Genomic DNA, 22,834 nt, shown 5'->3' with positions numbered 1-22,834 from the left:
GTTATCTAACACACATTGTATTAAAATATAATCCCATTGTAGAAATGTAGCAGAGGAATCTGCTTCTTATTTTTTATCCTGTATCGGAACTGTTTCAAACATTATAGTATATTTGATTCCTGTTTGGGAGGATCGACTTTTGTGTTTATTGAATAAACGGGATGTATTAGGTTAGGAGGGGTCCAAACTTGGGAACTTTAAAATTTGTGGACTTCAACTCCCAGAAGGAATTCTGGGAGTTGAAATCCACAAGTCTTAAAGTTCCCAAGTTTGGACACCCTTGTATTAGGTTGTCATTGCTTTCATGCATTATGTGTACCTCAGGTGAACTATGATAGAGATTTGTAACCCAGAGAGATATCTGCATGGATCTATACATGCTTATTTCTTCATTCCTGTTTTTAATCACCTACCAGATGGCTATTGTGAAAGAACATTTTCTTATGGGAAAGGATTTCACACTAAGCTAACATCCTAGCCATTGTTGCAGCACATGCCTTATGCATCGGTTCAAGAAATAATACATATTTTCAAAATTTGCATATCATCCACCCACTGCGTGCTCTTGAGCAATTTTAGAAGATGGAAGCATGTGGAGTAGTAGGGCTCGGTTTTGAGGGTAGCAATAGCAGTCACCCTTAAGATTTATATACCGCTTTCCAGTGCTTTCCAGCCCTCTCTAAGCGGTTTACAGAGTCAGCCTTTTGCCCCCAACAACCTGGGTCCTCATTTTACCCACCTCGGAAGGATGGAAGACTGAGTCAACCTCGAGCCGGTGAGATTCGAACTGCCAAATTCCAGGCAGTCGGCAGAAGTAGCCTGCAGTGCTGCACTCTAACCACTGCGCCACCGGGGCTCATAGTAGTTGTCTTCTTTTCGATATAGCTCAACTAGTGAGGAATCCTAATCATCCCGTTTTCTAATTCCACATAGAAAATCAAATGCACATATATAAATGCAACATATATGTCAATTTCCTGTAGCTCTGTGCCATCACACCATGATCCAGAGTGTGACTTCATATTTCTTCCTTCAGGTATGGGAGGGCCGATGGCGTGTCATTCCCTTCGACGTCTTGCCTGATTGGTTAAAAGACAACGACTACCTGTTGCATGGGCACCGGCCACCCATGCCTTCTTTCCGGGCTTGCTTTAAAAGCATTTTCAGAATACACACAGAGACGGGCAACATCTGGACGCATCTACTAGGTATGGAAACATTGAAACTTTTCTTACAGTTCCTATTGGAATAGGAATGAAAGGAATGGAATGTGCCACTCCGGTAATTCTATTCGAACAAATAGTTTTGATCCAGCAGTAATTTTTGTTGACTTCTTCGATCCTAGCTAGAGGCAGATATTTCTCTCTCTGGGCACACTGAGAATATATCTGCTGAAACAAACTCCGCATTGGCAACAGGAAAGGCATCTGGCCAGTAAACACTCAGCTTCATTCAGTTGCCCAGACTCCCCCCCACCCCCGCCGCCCGCAAGGGATTACGGGGTCGTTAAAAGAGAATGGTTAATTTTTGTTGACTTGAACCCGATATTCTGATACAGTTCAGCTAGCAAGTTGTAATATGCTCTTCTGCCTGGTAACAATTTGCAGATTGCTGTTGACCTGCCTGATTGCCACTGTTGATCTGCTACATCAGGTGGCATGCAGAGCCCTCTCTGCGGGCACGCGAGCTGTCTCCCTTGCTTAGCTCCTCCATGTGTGCACATGCATCTCTTGCCGGCCAGCTAGCCAGTTTTCGCTCCCAGGAAGGGGCAGGGAAGCCTAGTAGGCCCAAAATGGAACATGGGGGGGGGGTTTAATGCGCCCCCATGGCCCTTTTTTTCTCCCAGGAGGCTGCAGAGAGGCCTACTAGGCACAAAATGGTGGGCGGGGGGGAACCCGGGGGGGGTGCACGCACATGCGCAGAGGGCTGGGGCGCAGGGTGTGTTGCACACACATTGCATTATGGGTGCTTTTGGCACGTGACGACAAAAAGGTTAGCCATCAATGTGCTAGATGCATACGAATGGTGGTACTCAATTTTAATTAAGATCACCTTATCTTTTTCTACGATAACCATCCAACCTGTGCATTATAGGGCTCCTTTAACAAGCTTGAGTTACAATGTCAAACTAAAGGTGGTTTCTTTCTTTAACTATCAGTATTCTCCTATTGCATCAGCTGAGTTTGTTTCCCTTGGGAGATGTCTTGCATTGATTAAAGCTGCTGAATCAGGATTTCTGGCTCCAGGCTTTGACATGGGCTCTCTGAGTTGCAGTGATGGAGACCAACATTATCCTTTGCAACTCTCTGGGTTGCCTTTGAAAGTCCCTTAATTACCTTTGCTTCCTTTACCATTGGGACTAATGTTAAGCTAGCAATTACCTTGAAGTGCCATTGCAGTCAGAATGTAGCACTTATCTGGAACAAAACTTGTTTTGCTGACATTTTTAAAAGTATGTAAATTGCAGCTGTTTTACTTGGCAGGTTCTGCTTGAGTCAAAGTACATCTGCCCCAAGCCTTAGTGGCTCACTGATCATATGTGTGTGTCAATGCCACTTCTAGTGCGCGTAATTACACTAAGCTGGACCCAGCTCTGGCTTTGATCCCTTGTTTTGTTGGGACTTCATAATCCTGCTAAAATGTTTCATGCAGCAAGAGTAACCCTGAAATAAGAAGGGAGGACTGTAATCAGGTATTAGTGTGGGAGAGCCAGAAATTCTAGTAGGATAGACTTGAAAATCTGGAAGGAGCAGTTAGGAACGTATTGGGGAATGTTAGCAAACCTTTGCCTCTTGTCAGAAAAGAAGCCAACGGAAAGTAGATCAACCATTAGCTGGAATATGCACAGCCATAAAGTGGATGATTTAGAGGCAATATTTTGTGGTTATGCCCCCTTTGCCCGTCTTCTAACACCCATGTCTTCCTTTGTCTAGGATGTGTGTTCTTTCTGTGTTTGGGGATCTTCTACATGTTCCGGCCAAATATGTCCTTTGTAGCACCCGTTCAGGAGAAGGTGGTGGTTGGAGTGTTCTTCTTGGGAGCCATCCTTTGCCTTTCCTTCTCATGGCTTTTTCACACAGTTTACTGCCACTCGGAAGGCGTTTCCAGGCTCTTCTCCAAGTAAGCATTTGAATGAATCAACCATGAGCTTAAAACTCCTTAGTTTGCCTGATTTGACATATGGGCAACATGGATTGCTGGGTCAATGTACATAAACGTTTTTGAAAAAATGGTAGTGCATTGTGTGTACATAGGGAGTCCTGCAATAGCAATAGCACTTAGACTTATATACCACTTCACAGTGCTTTACAGCCCTCTCTAAGCGGTTTATAGAGTCAGCCTATTGCCCCCCCAACAATCTGGCTCCTCATTTTACCCACCTCGGAAGGACGGAAGGCTGAGCCAACCTTGAGCCTGATGAGATTTGAACTGCCAAATTACATGCAGCTGTAATGGGCAAGCTCCATTATGATCACATCTCAAAGACTACCTCTACTGAATTTCTTAAGGCTAGATGGGAAATAAGGGAACCTTCACAAGCTGAGACAGTTTTCCTGTTTGGGAAGGTTTGCAAAAGTTTTGTTTCAGTGAGCAATGCACTATATATGTCTTACGTTTCAAGTTTACAAGCCAGGTGAATACAGATCTCCAGAATTGTTCTTTCCTATACTTTTACCAGTATCCAGAATTTATTTTCAGAATGTAATTATATTACAAATGAGATCAGGCGTGGTTTTTACTGTTTATAAAATTAGGTGCATCAGCGCCATGAAAGGAGCAGGCAAGGATGTTAGAGGATGTGGAGTTTTCTACAAATGACATTTCTCCCCCACCCTTCCTTTCTTTTAGGCTGGACTATTCTGGGATTGCTCTTCTCATTATGGGCAGTTTCGTCCCATGGCTTTATTATTCTTTTTACTGCAACCCTCAGCCCTGTTTCATCTATCTGATTGTCATCTGTGTCCTGGGCATTGCAGCCATCATAGTTTCACAGTGGGATATGTTTGCAACCCCTCAATATCGAGGAGTACGAGCAGGTGAGTTTCCTAGAATGTTCTTTGCAACACGTCGTATGTCTGAGGTGGAATGAGATATTGAACTCGCATAAATGATACCGTCCCCTTTGAAATTGCATGATGGCAATTGTCACTTAGATTTGCATAATGTAACATTCCAAGCATCTCTCTTTCTGTAGTAGAAGGCCTCGTGACAACGTTAAAACAGATCTGTTAACAGCCCATGAATACCACTTCATACACATATAAAGTGTTACCAGTTCCTAATCTTATATTTTGGGGTGTATGTACAGGTGAAACTCGAAAAATTAGAATATCATGCAAAAGTTCATTTATTTCAGTAATGCGACTTAAAAGGTGAAACTAATATATGAGATAAGACTCATTACATGCAAAGCAAGAGAGTTCAAGCCGTGATTTGTCATAATTGTGATGATTATGGCGTACAGCTCATGAAAACCCCAAATCCACCATCTCAGAAAATTAGAATATTACATGCAATCAATAAAACAAGGATTGTACATAGAACAATATCAGACCTCTGAAAAGTATAAGCATGCATATGTACTCAGTACTTGGTTTGGGCTCCTTTTGCAGCAATTACTGCCTCAATGCGGCATGGCATGGAAGCTATCAGCCTGTGGCACATAGATTCTCTATGGGGTTCAGGTCAGGCGAGTTTGCTGGCCAATCAAGCATAGTAATTCCACGGTCATTGAACCAGGTTTTGATGCTTTTGGCAGTGTGGGCAGCTGGAAAATGAAGTCAGCATCCCCATAAAGCTCGTCTGCGGAAGGAAGCATGAAGTGCTCCAAAATCTCCTGGTAGACGGCTGCATTGACCCTGGTCTTAATGAAGCACAGTGGTCCAAAGTCCTGTTGTTCAGTGGTCCAAAGTCCTCTTTTCTGAGGAGAGCAACTTTTGCATCTCATTTGGAAACCAAGGACCCAAAGTATGGAGGAAGAATGGAGAGGCACACACTGCAAGATGCTTGAAGTCCAGTGTGAAGTTTCCAGAGTCTGTGTTGATTTGGGGAGCCATGTCATCTGCTGGTGTTGGTCCACTGTGCTTCATTAATTCCAGGGTCAACACAGCCGTCTATCAGGAGATTTTGGAGCACTTCATGCTTTCTTCCACAGACAAGCTTTATGGGGATGCTGACTTCATTTTCCAGCAGGACTTGGCACCTGCCCACAGCACCAAAACCTGGTTCAATGACCGTGGGATTCCTGTGCTTGATTGGCCAGCAAACTCGCCTGACCTGAACCCCATAGAGAATCTATGGGGCATTGCCAAGAGAAAGATGAGAGACATGAGACCGAACAATGCAGAAGAGCTGAAGGCTGCTATTGAAGCATCCTGGTCTTCCATAACACCTCAGCAGTGCCACACGCTGATAGCTTCCATGCCACGCCGCATTGAGGCAGTAATTGCTGCAAAAGGGTCCCAAACCAAGTACTGAGTACATATGCATGCTTATACTTTTCAGAGCTCCGCTATTTTTTAATGTAGAATCCTTGTTTTATTGATTGCATGTAATATTCTAATTTTCTGAGATGGCGGATTTGGGGTTTTCATGAGCTGTACGCCATAATCATCACAATTATGACAAATCACGGCTTGAACTATCTTGCTTTGCATGTAATGAGTCTTATCTCATATATTAGTTTCACCTTTTAAGTCGCATTACTGAAATAAATGAACTTTTGCACAATATTCTGATTTTTCGAGTTTCACCTGTAGATTAAACCCAACTCCCAAACATGAAATGTTAGCTGTGGATAAAGCTGTCAAATTGGCTACTCTTTGCAAACATTTAAGCCAGGATATATTTGTTTCTGAAAATATCACAAGATTGTTTTCCCTGCCTCGTGTGTTCTAGTTGTACCATTATTCAGCATTGTGTTTGTGGGCCTGTAAGCTAAGAAACCTAGCCATTGATGTCCAGCCTATCTGATGAAAAGGACAGGTGAAAGCCTGCCTAACAAATGGGCATAATTTTCTAGCACTGTCTGAATAGTTGGTGAATTACACTAGATGTGAGATATTTAGATTTAAGACACTTTATGTAAAAATTCCACAGGCTCAGCAAAAATAGTAGCTGGTGATTTTGGGGTGAGTCTTTTGGGTATTAAGACTAAAATTAAATGTATGCAATTTTGAAAAGAGAAAGTGAGTTATTGCATTAAAGTTATGATTGGTTACATTAATTTTAAGAGGTGTTTATAATAAAATTATGCTCATGAAGTGATTTTGTACTTGGTATTTTTAGATATTTAGACTTGTGTGCAGCATTGGGTACAGGCTACATTTACACGAAACACAAAAATAAGTTTAGTACTGTTTACCAAAGGAAAAAAATTGTCAAAAATTACTTAATGTTATGAATTATAAAGGTGGTGTATTTTTTTGGGGGGGGGGGGGAGAGTTTGTGTTACAGTAGAATGCTTTTGGTTCAGTAGCAAAGCAGGTTTTGTTGGTAGTTAATCATGTAAGTTAATATAAATTAATACCACGTTTCCACGTCTTTTGACCCCCGAAATAAGCACTTGGCCTTATTTTCGGGGAGGTCATATTATTTTTGAGGTGCAGGAGGCGGCGAGCGTGGTCATCTCATGGCTGCTGCTGTGTTGCAATATTTTCAGGGAGGGCTTATTTTAGCGCATGCGCTCAAAAGCCCGATTGGGCTTATTATCTGGGGAGGTCTTATTTTCAGGGGAACAGGGTACTTTCACCACAATGGCAGAGGATATGGCAGCTCAGGGCTTCTGGGATTTCTTTCTATTTGAGTAGGTAACGATAAACCATGGTTGGCTTTCCTCTCTTAGTGATGGCAGACAGAAAAGTACTCTTCTAATGGAAGTTATAACCGGAAGAACCACTTTATAGGTAGTCCTCAACCTATGACTTAGTGACCATTTGAAGTTATGAAGGAATCCCCCCCCCAAAAAAATAATAATAATAATAGGTATTTACAATCTAGATTCAAAGTTCTGACTGCCAAGTGCCCCCCCTCCCCATGTCACATGATTGATTGGTTGTATTCTGTGGTCAACATGACTGCAATATACGTACATCTTTTTTCCTTTTTTTGCTGGGAATCAGCATTTACTTAAAGTTTCTTGAAAAAACTGCCCATTGGGGACAGTGGTTTCATTTTAACAACTGTGGCATTTTATTTAACAACCGGGATTTGCTTAAATGGCAACAGAAAAGTTTTAAAAGTGGATCAGCCACACAAGGACCCTTTTAACAGCCAGTATAACTTAACGACTGGGCTCAATTATGGTAGTAAGTCAAGGACTACTTGTAATTAATTGGAACAGTTAGTCCTATCGGTTGATGAAAGCCAAGGGGGTCTCCAACTTTGGCAACTTTAAGACTGGCGGACTTCAACTCCCAGGATTCCCCAGCTAGCAAAAGCCAAGGTTGGAGACCCCTGCTTTAGACAATAAAGAGCTTTGATGTTTTTTCTTTCGAGACCCTGAGTTTTAACCCTATGATCTCATTTTTTGCCCTGGTTCACTTTATATGCAAGGTTGACTCTGACACCCTTCCTTTGTCTCCTAGGAGTGTTCCTGGCCCTGGGCCTTAGTGGCGTGATCCCCACCCTGCACTTTGTCATCTCGGAAGGGCTCCTCAAGGCTGCCACCATGGGTCAGATAGGGTGGCTGGCCCTCATGGCCTGTTTGTACATCACTGGAGCTGGCTTGTACGCTGCTCGTATCCCGGAGAGATTTTTCCCGGGCAAATGTGACATCTGGGTAAGTTATAGCTATGGACTGTCAGGCATCTGCTGCTACATTGGAAGCTACATCACAGTTCCAGCAGGGCTTCTGTTTAGTTCTGTTGTGAAACAGGAGGTGGATTAGGCAGTTAAAAGCCACAGCAACTAGCAAATTCATTGGCTTTCCAGAAATGGGAGGAAAAAAACCTACTTGAACTATCTCAGTGTTTACTGTCAGAGACAGAGTGGCTATAGAAATGCAGCTTTTGGAAATAGCCATTCACAACAAATTTGTCCTTCTCATTTTAAACCTCGAACAGGTGCAGTTGCCACTTGAGGCTTTACTGGGCTCGAGGACATGGAACAAGAGAATTTCCTAGCAGATAAATTGGTTTGTCCCAGGGGTGAAATGCTATCGGTTCGCCCGAACCGGTAGTAAAAAAAAATGTTTTAAAAAGTAAAAAAAAAAGTTTGTCAGAACTTTTTAAAAACTTTTTTAAAGCATTTTTTTTTACTATCTATTGGCCTGAACTGGTAGTAAACAAAAAGGTTAAAAAAAAAAGTTTTAAAAAAGTTCCAACAATCATCTGTGCCACAATCAGCTGTGCCTGATTGTCTGTGAGGTTCCTGCTTGTTGCAGTGGCCATTTTGTGGGACGTCCAGCAGCTTTTACATTGTGTGTGAGTCAGTTGTGCAGCCACGCCCACCCAGTCACATGACCACCAAGCCACGCCCACAGAACCGGCAGGAAAAAGTTTTGAATTTCACCACTGGTTTGTCCCTTAGCAGGGATCCTTAATCCTGTTTGTAGGAAATTTGTAAGACTGCTGTTATCATTTGGTGCTTGTTCTGAAAAATATATATATACTTCCTTTTTTAATAGTACTCTTTTTTTAAAAAAAAAGTTTTTTATTTTTTCATTTTCATAACCTATAATCACATGTATACTATTACATAGCCACCATCATATTGTATTATTAAATGTTTACATCAGTTCCTCTTACCATCAACTCCCCAAAACAATTATTGGCTCTTCTGCTTTCCATATATTTGTACCTTATCCATCACTTTCTTCTCCCTCTCTCCTCCCTTTCCCTCCCTCCTTTCTTCCCTCTGTCATCCTTCCCTTCTCTACTTCCTCTTTCTCTCTCTCCTCTCTCCCCTTTCCACCCCTCATTTCTCTCCTCCTCTTCCCCCCCCTTGCCCTTTCTCCTATCCCTCTCTTCTTCCCTTACCTCTCTCCTCTTATTTCCCACTCTTCATCTCATTTACTTCATCTCTCATATCCCTCTCTTCTTCCCTTACCTCTCTCCTCTTATTTCCCACTCTTCATCTCATTTACTTGGTGAATTTCAGCTTCTGAGCAAGCTCCATTTTATGTTGATGGTATTTATAATTCCTTTTCAATATACATATTTAATTTTAATATGTATTCTCCTTTTTTAAAAAAAAATGGAACAAAAAAGTATACATATATAGTCATTGTGCTTTTAATCCCCCCCCCCTCCATATCTTGGATTAGATTACCCTTAATTGTCTATACATGGCAATCCTCGCTGTTCAATCTTTAATAGTACTCTTTTTTTCTTTCTCTCTCTGTTTTCCCCCCTTTCCTGTAGTTCCACTCCCATCAGCTCTTTCATATTTTCGTGGTGGCTGGTGCTTTTGTGCACTTCCATGGCGTTTCAAATCTTCAAGAGTTCCGTTTCACCGTCGGGGGAGGTTGCTCAGAGAACGAGATGGAGTAAAAATCCGTCGGCCCCTGTTGAGGATCATAACCAAAACTGAACCATGGGAGCAGTCCATCCACACTTTGCCTACAATAGTGTGGAAGCTTTGCAGGGAATCTTAAGTATAAGATGGGAGAAATATTCATACCTCAAACAATGGAGTGAATTGGTTCGGAAGACGTGGACATTCTTAAATCTTAATTTATTCCTGGGATCTGCAACTGAAGCAAGAAAAAAAAACCCTTTCTTAATCAGCTTACGTTCAATGCCATATTTATTTGTAGAAAATAAGAGAGGTTATCTTGGGGAAGAGCTTGGCAATTTTTTCTTTTTTCTTTTTTTTTTTTAAAATCTAGCTTAATTAAGATTTGTATCTTGTTCAGGTAAATTGATTTTTAGATGCCCTTTTGGGAGAAAAAAATGTAAATAAGATTTCTAACTTTCTGTTTGATTAAAAAGTTTCTATAAATGTTTTAAAAATGGGGGGGGGAGGGAGGGAGATGGATTTTTGTATTGGTTGCAACATGCAAGTACCACACACTGTTTCTATTTTGCACAAATTCTTAAACGTGCAAGAAAGCTAGGTGAAACTCCTGAAATCAGGCATCTGGATCCTGTAGATTCTTCCTAATTCTGGTGTGTACTGATTGGCTCGATCCAGGGGACCCAGCCCGCTGCCTACAAGGCCCCGAGAGCAAAGAAGAGTTGATTGATTGGCCTTTTCCAGAGGTGAAAGGGCGCCAAGGCCACGCCTTCTAAGCTCTCCTCTGGGGTGGTTTTTATAAAGATGCCTTCATTGGCCTTTTGCTACATTGGGGTTTGACGGCTTAAGGCACAATGTGGCATATATATCCTGACCTTTTTTTGGGGGTGTGTGTGTCTCTCATCAGTGTTTCACCATTCTTTTGGGTGTGCTGTTTTGTTTATCCAAGTGCAATTGTTGGGTACCAACCTTCTAGGTGATCTGGCCTGGGGTAGAAGTGGTCTCATGAGGGGGGGGGGATAGGAAGAACACACAAGAAAGAATTTTGTTTTGTTTTGTTTTTAAATCTAAGAAGAAGACTGGCTGTCTATGTGTTAATCCGTTATGGTTTGTGTGTGTGTGTGTGTGTGTGTGTTGCTGAGTGACAGTAACACCACAGTTGTCTGTATTACATCCACTGAACTCTTGCGGGCTGCAATAGTAACACTGCCATTCTCTCCCCCCCCCCCTTTTCTTTTCTCCTGGGGCTTAAGACAATACTGTGCACTATTTTTAATCAGTGAAAAGCAAACAGACCCCCACAGGATAGACGTTTCCCTCTGCTTGTTAAAGTGCTTTGTGGCGAGAGAAAGTGGCCAGCGCTTTCAAAGGTTTCCCATTGAATGGACTGAGGCCAGGAGTGTTTGAAGAGGAGAGAGTTATGACACAACAGAAGCAGTCAACAGGAGGAGGGAGAAGAAGTATGCTTATTGCTGATGAGCAATATTGAAGCTAGAACACGGGTCCCTAAACTTAACAACTTTAAGACTTGTGGACTTCGACTCCCAGAATTCTCCAGCCAGCTCTGCTGGCTGGAGAATTCTGGGAATTGAAGTCCACAAGTCTTAAAGTTGCCAAGTTTGAAGACCTCTAATCTAGAAGAAATACCTGAGCAAAATGCAGGATTCCTAGACTAGCCATTGTCTCAACTAATGTAGCCTATAAGTGAAGTTATCAAGGATCGATTGTGGAGCAAAATCATTGGTGGTGGTTTTAAAACGTGACCTTTTTATAAAGGAAATCCTAGGTCTTCCCCTCAGCTCTTCTACTGAAATGGATTCTTCTGAAGTATTTTAAACCTGCAGGAGGTGCTTAACTGATCCTTGTAGGCAAATCCAAATACAGATGTGTTCAGGAGAGGATCGGGAGACTAAAGACAGGTTAAAAAAAAATTGCAGCCTCACATATTTCAGTGTGTTGATCCCGAACTGAAAAAAAACAAACAACAGAACAGTATTAACCGAATCCCTTCAACCAAACTGGGGAACCAGTGACCAGAAACTTTGGAGTTTTGTGTTTATGGAATCGGCTGGTAAAAGGACAGCTTTACCTAAGGTGGGGAAGTGGTAATACATATCACACCCAGGCTCACCTGTTTGAGAAGCACTTTTACAGGTGTATCTCTATATATACCAGCAGAGAATATATATATATATCTCCCTACTCTGGATTATCCGTGCTCACTCTGAATGTGGCACTTGCAATCCAGTCCAAACAGCACAGAACTTGTATAAACGACCAGGCAACATTTTGCTGTCCTCAACACCCGATCTTCCCCCTTTGAAGATATTTTGTATCCCAATATGAAAACTGCATCGTTGTGCACTTTTTCGGTGGTGCTTGCTGAGACTTCCTCCCAGGTTGGCACCTGAACGCCTTACTCTCAGCAACTGGAGGTTCATTTTGCTTTCTTTTGGGGTGTGTGTGTGTGTGCGGGTGCGTGCAGGGTTCAGCATAGCGTAGTTGAGATATACAGCTCCCCCCATTAACTAGTGGCCTTGTTCAGTATTTTCATTTCCAATTGCTCACTGTTGGAGGCAACAAAGCACATCTTGGATTCTGAAGATTGGGGAGGGGTCTCCAGCCAATGGGACCCCATTACTTGTTGTATTCTGAACTTCTAATAAAAAGAACAAATGTAAAGCAGGATTGGATTTTTGCTTTTAATACAATACAATAGCAGAGTTGGAAGGGACCTTGGAGGTCTTCTAGTCCAACCCCCTGCCTAGGCAGGAAACCCTATACCGTTTCAGACAAATAATTTTGCTGCTGCTCTTGTTGTTGTCTTTTTGTGCCAGTATAAATTTTCAGAGTAACCTCATTTGTAATTTAATACTCACATACACTCCCATGCAGCTAGTCCTCGACTTACGACACTCGGTCGGGACCTGAATTTCTATTGTAAGTTGTTGCGCTTGTGAGTCAGGCCCAATTTTGTGACCATTTTTATACTGGTTATTAAGTGAATCCAGCTTCCCTAATGAGCGTTTCCTTTGCTGGAAATTTGCACACACAAAAAAAGAAAAAGTTGCAAATTGTGGACGCATGGCTGCTGGGCGTTGCAGCTGGTGAATGTGAGCTGGTTGGCCAAGTGCCCAAATTGCGATCATGTGACTACAAGGGTGGTGTGACAATTATAAGCGCAAGCAGGGATTGTGGGCTGCTTTTTCCAAGGCCATCCAAATTTTGAGCCATCAAACAAAGGATCATAAGTCAAGGGCTCCCTGAATGTTATCAGGTAATTTAATCTGTGATGTGTTGAGCAGTTGGTTTAATATCAAAGGTAAATACTGAAAGTCTATGGAGAGTCTCAGTCATCCAGGTCCTGGTTGTTTTTTTCAAGAGGCAACTGGACTTTCTGGTTTTTCTTTGAAGACGTTTCGCTTCTCATCCAAGAAGCTTCTTCAGTTTCTTCAGAACTGAAAAAGCACCTTTGAGGTACACATTGAAAGTTCTGGGGTAGGTTTCCCACCACTTAGGATTATTATTTTTTTGATATGACAGAGCTGAAGCTGAAGGAATCTGAATGCTCAACCACATCACACAGCTCATCTATTAACCATACAATTCACAAAGTTATATGTACGCCTGTTGGATCAGAACAAGAAGACTTCTTAAAGTCAAGTATGATTCCTGATGACTTCATGCCTGCAAAGTTTCCTTGGCATGATGCAGAACAACTAATACCTGTAATTAGGAAGAGGTCCCCCCTCCCAACTTTCAGTCTAGTCTGGGATTCCCTGGTGATCTTTCATATTAGTGAGACCTATGTTAGGTTTCCGATGGATGCTCATGAGCCTCTAGCCAAGCTTCAAAAGAAATCCAGTTATTTATTAGGAGCTACATGTCGGCACGTTCCCAAGTGAAGCCAGCTCTGACCCCACGTAATTTACAGCCCCAATCATGACCCTGTTTCCCCCCTCCCCCAGGGTGTGTCATCAATCACATTTGCAATGGGGCAATTTTGCGGGTTGTAGAGATCACTCCTCTGGCTGATGTAAGTAACTCTGGGATACAGCCTTGAGAGAGAGAAGGCTGGAATGTGCATCTGTCTTTTGCTGCCAGGCCGTTTCATTGGTTTCCTATCCCCCCTTTCCTATGGCAACTCAGGAGCAGGCCAGGGATGCTTTGCAAGTTGACAACCTGACCTTGCTTACTCCTAAGCATGGATAAGATTAGCCAAATGCTGCAACAAGCACAGATCCCTCTTAAATTCTTGTCTGCATTCCTAGAGGTAGTCTATGTGATAATGGAACTAAGTAATGAGTATTTGCTTACTTCCATTATCACATATCACACAGTAGTAATGAGTACTGTGGGACTGTGGGAATTTGCAGTTCAGCATCAGAAGAACTACCCATCCACAGTTGATTTAACAGAACTATTTGATTTAAAACACAGTGGAGTTGATTTAAAAGAGCAATCTTATGAAGCTGAAGTACAGCCACCAATGTGCACTAAGGTTGGGAGGAGTGCCCTCCTAGTATTATTCTATCATAAAATTTTATGAACCCTCCCCCCTCAAAATAAAGCAATACTGTAATATAGTATAGTGAAATGGTTAGGGATCTGATGTAGCTCAAGAATATACATATATTGCTCCGAATCTTCTGACAACTGAAAATAATGGTCTTCCAACTAAACTAGGATACCAGCAGGATCCCCACCACCACCCTTCTTTTTTCTTCTTAACAACATGATAAGTTTGGCTAGGTTGAATAGTTGAACAGGCTATACCAGTGATGGTTGACCTTTTCAGCACCAAGTGTCTAAATGAACTCACCTGCCAGACCGCCGGAACCCAGAAGAGAGCAGTTGGACGGGGCACATGCGCGTCAGACAGCTGGCACGACAGAGCCCGGAAGAGCAGCTGGCGGCGGTGCACGTGTCCAGAGAGGGAGCTCTGTGCCACCTCTGGCACGCATGCCATAGGTTTGCCATCATGGGGCTACAGTGATACTGAGTGTGATATAGTTTGTCAACTATGCATTTGAAGGGGTGCCGAGTCTAATCTTTCTAACTGTATCAGAGTTGCTCAGGGAATGTGAGTAGTATGAAGCTACTAGGAAATCTTTTCATTGTTAATACTGTTTTTGAGGAAAAGAATCCGAGGTAAGTGGATTGATACAAATTGACATGAAAGTCTGATTACTATTGCCTTAAACCCTGTAGATACATTTATTGAAGATTATGCAGAAACCATTGGTGGGTTCTTACCGGTATGCTATGCCCCCAAACCGGTTCTCTGGGCAGCGCTGTAGGCGCCGTCTTGTCATTTGCTTCTGCGCATGCGCAAAACAATTTTTATTGTCTGCCACCCCTGGCAGAAACCATATTAATTTGAAACTAAACAAGTATTGTCTGTCTTTTAATTCGTTCAGTTTTAGTTAAGACTGTGTTTTGTACCTTCTTTTCTTTTTTTTTAGGAACATCAGGTTCAATAATTATCATCTTCATATTATGACTACTTAGGTGGCGAAGAGATCTGTGCATCACTTAACTTTTATGAAGATTTTAAAACCGAGTTTGTAGAACCATTTTTTAAATCTACCCTGAGGTTTGTTAGGCTGCCTCTTGAGACACTTGGGCAATAAATAAACAAATAAAGATAAATGCGGTTACAGTAACATTTAAAAAATATGAATGGTCTGTGCAGGGGAGAGTTGGCTTCATAAGATTGATTCTATGACGTGGTTTTTTCAGAGACTAAAAGAAAAGAAAAGGAACAGTGCCAAAACTATATTTGGCTTGGAATTGGAAGAACAGATGCATTAGTACAGATTGCTTTAAAAGAGGACTGCATTCTATGGAAGAATGACAAATTAGCATGATGTGTGCATATGCCAAGGTCAATTGATGTGATATGGAGACTTTTATCTTTTTGTTTAAATATTTGAAAACAGAAGGAAGTGTACCTTCACGAAAAGAACATTTCCAAAATCTACTTGTCTATGGCAATAGAGGGTAAATTGCTTATGTCTATGTTCTGACTTGGGCTTCCTGAGAGCATGAAGCAAACTCCTTGTCCTGACAAAAACCCCTTTTATTAATTTACTGTGAATTCTGCTCATTCACATCCAGCAAAGTCTTTTGAGGGAGGATTTACAGTCACAGACTTTATCTGGCTTGGAGAGCTGCCAGGCCGATATCTGCAAAACCTAGCAAGTAGTCTCTGAGAGTCACGAACCAATTAAGCAAACTAATTGTCTCCTGCAAACACCACTCCCCTTTCGCTCCTCTTTTATTTCCTCTGGGAGGGACCATTCATCGTCCACCTGTGGCCTTACTCCAGTGGTGGGTTTCTGCCAGTTCGCACCAGCTCGGGGGAACCGGATGGTGAAATTTACCGATCCGGTGAGAGGAGGTTCAACTAAGGTGACCAGACATAACGCTTTTGGCGGGACACCCCCGCTTTTTGATGCATTTTCCCGCGTCCCGCCCGCTTTTTTAAAAGGCACGCTTTTTTTGGCGCTGGCAGCTCCCGCCCATCAGCTGCTGGGCTGGCTCATCGTTCTGTTCTATGCAACCTACAAATTTAAGCCAGCCCAGCCTGCCGCTCACTGATTTGATTGGCTGGACTCCAGCCAATCAGTGAGCTGGCCAACCAGCTCACTGATTGGCTGGGCTCCTTAGCTGAGGACGCATGGGCGAGTCTCCATTTTATTTTGTCTTTCTTGTTGGGGTTGCAGCTGCGCTTACTGGTGGTGAGTAAAATAAATCATGTTTTGTAAAAAATTTTACTCGGGAGTAAATTTTACTTACTCCCGAGTAAAAATTTTTACTCGGGAGTAAAAAGCGGCTGCCGGTCGCGCAGAGAACTTCCACGTGGTTCCATCCAGACTTGCCGCCCGTGCTGGCTGGGAACTCCGCAAAGCCAAAGGGGGAGAAGGCAGGGGGCTGTCTCCTCCTCCCAGCCCAGCAAACAGTCCTTTTTTCAGCTGTGCAGACAACTTCCACGTGGCTCTCGCAGCCCGGCAGAAGCATTTTTTCGGGGGAGGGCTCTGCCTTAAGCAAGAATTGCATTAAAGACCAGATCAACAGGTATTTCCTTATTTGCCTGGAGAGACAAATAATTCCTAGGGATACTTGCCATGTTCTTTCATCACCATGACGATCTTATTTTTTTGAGCTAAATGTATTTTTCCAGTTTGAATTGGGCATAATCTTTTTTATTGATCCACTGTCAGGAAGAGGGATTATAATTTAAAACAGATGATTTCAGTGGCATCTTTTTTATTAATTTAAATTTCTTTCCGTTCTCCATACCCATCTTCTTGTATCAAATAATAGCTGTGGATTCATTGGTATTAAGTGTATATGTTTGAAGCAGTGCAGGAAATCTTGAAAACTTATGAATTTCTCTCCCCTCTGTGGCATTAGGCCTTAGTATCTGATTTGCTATATAACTTAGCAGTAGTTATTAGCACTCTTGGTGAATGATTCCCTTTTCTCAAATTATCTTGAACAATAGTTTGCAATGTTTTCATATCTTGTATCCAGCTTTTTAAATTTATTATTAAATAATTTGTATTCTATCAGGGGCTTTCAGCAGTTTACAGCAACAAAAATGCCAAATAAAATTATATTATTATAAAATCATTGTAACAATTCCACAAAAACAATAAAAAGAAAATCCAGTGATAAAGCCATATTAAATCCCAATGGCTCTAGAAGACAGAATAATTTGTACAGCCTTCCTGAATGGACAGCAGGTTACGGCTCCCTGCTCTGGAGGAGGTTTCCAAAGAATGGGCACCAGCTGAAACCTTCCTCCTGAGAAAGCCCTACCTTTGTCATGAATGGGATTACAGGGCCTCCCCAGAAGATATTTAAAGCTCTGGTAAGATAGCTTTGAGGGGGGTGGTCTTTAAATATTTGGACTTTAAGCTGATTTTGGAACATCTGTAAATTTGAAAGCACAAAAAATGCTATTGGCTTGTTTCCAGATGAGTCATTTACTGTAAGGAGTATAGGCTCAATGTATTTTAAAATAATATTTTATTTATTGTGCATATGATTTTTTAAAATAGTGGTATTCTGTGTTGATTCTTTTTTTAAATTGTCTTAGACTATTTAAAAAAAGATTCTATCCAAAATAAATTGAAACAAGCCATTTTAAAAATTTCTATGCACAATACTTTGAAATGGACTCAGGAGTCATGATTGACACTGAGTGAATTTGCACTTTTAATAATCAGGAAGATACAATGGCATTGAAAAAAGTGACTGATGACCATTTTTCACACTTAGCGACCATTTTCACACTTAGCGACCGTTGTGGCATCCTCATGGTTACGCGATCAAAATGTTGATGTTTGGCAACGGATTCGTATTTCTGATGATAGTTTGAAATGGTGACAGTATAAATTATTGCTGGTGTAATACTTAACAATGGTTTTTAAGGATTTCTTTTATTTATAGAATACCTTTTTTATTATTTTGGGGGGATTTTTACTTTTAAATTGTTTATAAAATGTATTTACTACAAGAAATGTTCCTTTTTGCAAATGTGATCTTTGCAAATCTTTGTGATGCAATATGTTCAGACCAGGTTTATGTGTCTCAAAGTGGCTGCTATTCTATGGGCAGGCCAGGTTGGTGCAAGGCAGCTTTGCCAGATTTGGTGTGTTTCACCCTCATTGAATTTTATATTGTATAAAGAATGGAAGGAGGAAGGAAGAGAAAAAAGGAGGAAGGGAGTGAGTGAGGAAAGAAGAGGATGGAAGGAGGGAGGAAGGAAGGAAGAGAGGGAAAGAGCAGAAGACAGATAAGGTGAAGGTAGATAAGCAAGAGGAATGAAGGAAGAAGTGAGGAGTCTCGAGGAGGGGGAAAACATTTAGTGACCAAACTTACAATGGCATTGAAAAAAGTGACTGATGACCATTTTTCACACTTAGTGACTGTTGAGACCATTTTTCACACTTAGCGACCGTTGCGACCATTTTTCACACTTAGCGACCGTTGCAGCATCCTCATGGTCACGTGATCAAAATTTTGTTTGGCAACAGATTCGTATTTATGCTGGTTTCAGTGTCCTGGGGTGACCTTTTGACAAAAAAATTGTCAAAAAAAAAATTTTTTTTTTTTAATCAAGCCCCCCCCCCCCCAGGGTGTCCCTCTTTTCCAATCTGAAAATCTGGTCACCTTAGGTTCAACCGGTGGACCCGGAAGTAACTTCCGGAATGCCTGCCCCGGCCCTGTCACTCGCTCACTCACCCCCACCCATCTGGAAGCAGCTCCATCGCTCACTCCCCCCCACCTGTCCGCACTATCTTAGCCCAATTCGGTGTCAAGTCCCATACCTGGGAGTGGAGGTGGTCAACGGAGATGCATGGAGAGGTCCAGCGGCACAATCCACCAGACAGCAGTGGCAAGCTCAGATCTCCCAAGGTTCTTTCCCCAACATGTGATAGCTTTCTACTGGATTCCCCTCTGTCCTGCCTCCTCCAATCTCCCAAAGTTTTCCCCAGAGTGTGATAGCTTTCTGCTAGATTCCCCTCTTTCCTGCCTTCTCCGATCTTCCTAATTTTGGCCCTTAATCCTCCAGTTGTCTATTTTTGGAAGGTTTTCCCATCTCTTCCCCCCGCCCTTCATAAGAGTCCCGAAATTTTTTGCCACATGGCTTGGGGGTGGTTGTCATGTGACTGAGTGTGCATGAGTGATCAAGTTGTCCACACTCGCCCGGTCACATGACTGCCAAGCCACGCCCACAAAACAGGCCACACCCACAGAATAGGTTCTAAAAAAAATTGAAACCCACCACTGCCTTACTCCCAAGTCGACCCCTGTTCTTTAGCTGTTCCCTTTGTCTGGTAACTGCACATGTGCACACTGGGAACAGGCTCCAGCTGTTCATCTGCCTCACTGATGTCTGACTCTGAAGGCAGCTGATAACTGGCATATAGAGCCCTCATCAGAGCCTTCCCCAGACCCCAGGACTGGCCCATGTTCCTCCCCAACCTCCTCACTGTCCGAAATTGCTGCCAGCTCTGCTGGCCGCTGGCAGGCCACAACAGTCTAGGCTCTCTGAAAGAAGGCTTTAAGTTGGTCATCTGAAATCCACAGCCATGCCATCACTGGAACCATCTTATCTCTCTTTATGCTTCTCCTGTCTGGACCAGGAGACGGGATGTGGGTTTCTTGTCAAATATTCTGACCTACTGATTTGATCATTCCTAACCTTTGTTCTACAACTGATTCACATGCATGCAAAGTGTCCAGTAATATTAAAATATTCTTAACACTTGAAGGGTAAAATTTAGCAAATGTGAAGAAAAATATAACAAAATATGCCAGTCAGATGTAATAGTTTAATTGTTAGTGCTGTTGTAATATATTTTTAGATGCAATCTTGGTGTTATCCTGTAATTTTCGCTGCCTGCTGTTAAGTATTGAAAATGTTTTATTGCATCTTTGAGTGAGAAAGCAAGGAAACACTAACATCTTTCATTTATTTCATTTATATGCCACCCATCTCATTACCCAGCGTGACTGATTTGGACCCAATCACCTCCCAGTCACACGCAAAGGTTGGGTTTTTGTAACCATTTCCTGAAATGAATTTCCACATATCCATGTGTAAGTGAAGTAAAGCACATTAGTAAATAGTCCAATTTATGGTTGCTTCAGCATCAACTGAAAAGTAGTATTTTCTGCTTGTCAACATGACTATGTAATATATAGTACAAATACTATATGGGGAACAGGATGTGTGTGGAAGCAAAACAAAACACTCTGGCACAAATTTTTTTGGGGGAACTTATTACTCAATAAAATTGGATTCTAGCACTGAGGAGGAGGTTGGATTTGATAGTGTAAATAGCTTCCAACTTTATAGAATAACAGATTTGGAAGGGACCTTGGAGGACTTCTAGTCCAACCCCCTGCCTAGCAGGATACCCTACACTACTTCAGACAAATGGTTATCCAACATCTTAAAGACTTCCTGTGTTGGAGCATTCACAACTTCTGGAGGCAAGTTGTTCCATTGATTGATTGTTCTAATTCAAGAAATTCCTCCTCAGTTCTAAGTTGCTTCTCTCCTTGATTAGTTTCCTTTCATTGCTTCTTGTCCTGCTCTCAGATACTTTGGAGAATAGCTTGACTCCCTCTTCGTCGTGGCAACCCCTGAGATATTGGAACCCTGCTATCATGTCTCTCCTGGTCCTTCTTTTCACTAGACTAGACATACCCAGTTCCTGCAACCGTTCTTCATATGTTTTAACCTCCAGTCCTCTAATCCACGTTGCTCTTCTCTGCACTCTTTCTAGAGTCTCCACATCTTTTTTTACATAGTGGCGACCAAAACTGGATGCAGTATTCCAAGTGTGGCCTTTCCAAGGCATTATAAAGTGGCATTAACACTTCACGTGATCTTGATTCTAGCCCTCTGTTTATGAAGCCTAGAACTTGTGTTGGCTTTTTTGGCAGCTGCTGCACATTGCTGGCTCATATTTAAATGGTTGTCCACTAGGACTCCAAGATCCCGCTCACAGTTACTACAGTTATGAACTACTAGTCCTTTGGATGGTGCTTTGTAGGGTGATGATTTACTTCTGATCACTCATGTTGAATTAATGTAACTTTTTTTGAGTCTTATACAGTAAGAATATCATATATATATTTTTTGGCTGCATACCAACCTGGTTCTTAAATTCCTACGGGTAAAATCTATAACCTCTCAAAGCAAGCATGAAAAAAATTGTCATAGTTTCTTTCACAAAGCTTCCAAAAGTATAAAGAGATTCCACATCTCATGGGTGCCTCCTCTTAGATGTGCATCATGCCCTTAATAACTTAAAAAATATATTATGCAGCCTACCAATGAGGAAGGGAAAATAAATCTTTGGCATAAAGTGGCTGGCTGTGGAAGCAACAATATGATCTATTGTCTCATTAAACTTCGGCGGCAGCCTTAATGTCCACAGTTTTTTTTTCCCCAAAATCATTTTTGAAAACATTGTCATTGCCCAATCGAGTGTGCCTTAATTTGTAAGTTCAGCCTGATCCTTATTAAAATTATTTCTGTAATTTATACAGGGAATCGTAATTCTATAAAATGTTCCAAGTGTTTAAGAAACAAAATGTAAGAGCCATAACTCTGGCTGAAAAGTGCCATAGTTAAAAAAAAAAAATCCAGAGTACATCACTGACCTATCTATCTATCCTCTTGCCAATGTTCAATTTTGGAGACACAATCAATTCTCTCTGATATTCCTCACCGGTTTTGTCCAAACCTTTAAAATTATTCAGCCAAGCAAAAGGTAGTCCTCAACTTATGACTTGTTACTTAGCAACTGAAATCCCGATGGATCTACTTGATTCGAAGTTCCAATGGCTCTTCTCCCACATGATCACACATGGTCTCACTTTGGTTGCTCAGCAAATGGCCTGCATTTTTGGCCAATGACAGTCCCATAGTCAAGTGGATTATGTACCAGTAGTCCTCCACTTAACAATTCACTTAGTGACCGTTTGAAGTTACAACGGCACTGAAGTGACTTATGACCATTTTTCGCATAGCCTTTGTGGCATTTCCACAGTCATGCGATTTACATTCTGATGGTTGGCAACTGACTCACATTTATGACGGTTGCTTCTGACCTCCTGGTGAGGAAAGTCAATGGGAAAACCAGATTCACTTAACAACCATATTTCTAATTTAAGAACTTCAAGGATTCACTTAGCAAATATGCGGAAAAAAGTCGTAAAGTGAGGCAAGATTCACTTAACAAATGGCTTACTTAGCAACATAAATTTTCAGTTATGTGTTACAATGGTTTTGCTGAAAACGGGCAAAACCAGCCCATAGTGAACCTTTGATTCACTTAACAACTACGAGGTTAGGCTAAGGGTGTCAAACTCAAGTCATGGTGGTGTCACATGACATATTGGGATTCCCCCCCCCTCACTAAACCAGGCGTAGGCATGGCCAGCGCGTGACGCATTCAGCCCATGGGCTGGGATATTTACAGCCCTGTGTTAAGACCATTGCAGAAAAGATCATAAAATCAGACTGGTTATTTGATCCACCTGCTTTATGTTTGTCATGAGTTACGACCCTGATGGGCAAGCTCCATCAGGGTCATAACTTGAGGACTATCTGTATTAGAGGCTTAAATCCAGTAGTTAGCACCTTTCTCCAGGTGGAGAAAGCTAATTCATTATAGTCTATTCCAGGGGTCTCCAACCTTGGCAACTTTAAGCCTGGTGGACTTCAACTCCCAGAATTCCCCAGCCAGCTGGGGAATTCTGGGAGTTGAAGTCCATCAGGCTTAAAGTTGCCAAGGTTGGAGACCCCTGGTCTATACACTATGCTAGATAGGACAAAGTCTAATAA

At 41.9% G+C, this 22,834-nt stretch overlaps 1 protein-coding gene across 1 annotated transcript in view; it reads left to right on the top strand.

Annotated features, from left to right (window-relative positions):
• Positions 1-12,141, top strand: part of ADIPOR2 (adiponectin receptor 2) — a 44,737-nt gene extending 32,596 nt beyond the window's left edge. The window contains exons 4-8 of the mRNA XM_032221384.1: positions 1,037-1,208; positions 2,934-3,120; positions 3,850-4,037; positions 7,587-7,780; positions 9,363-12,141. Coding sequence (XP_032077275.1) covers positions 1,037-1,208; positions 2,934-3,120; positions 3,850-4,037; positions 7,587-7,780; positions 9,363-9,491 — 870 coding nt within the window. The 3' untranslated portion in view covers positions 9,492-12,141. The remainder of the gene's footprint in view (positions 1-1,036; positions 1,209-2,933; positions 3,121-3,849; positions 4,038-7,586; positions 7,781-9,362) is intronic.
• Positions 12,142-22,834: the final 10,693 nt, after the last annotated feature.

Source organism: Thamnophis elegans, chromosome 7, assembly GCF_009769535.1.
Source record: "Thamnophis elegans isolate rThaEle1 chromosome 7, rThaEle1.pri, whole genome shotgun sequence".
NCBI classification, from domain to species: domain Eukaryota; kingdom Metazoa; phylum Chordata; class Lepidosauria; order Squamata; family Colubridae; genus Thamnophis; species Thamnophis elegans.
This window is presented reverse-complemented; position numbering and strand designations above follow the sequence as displayed.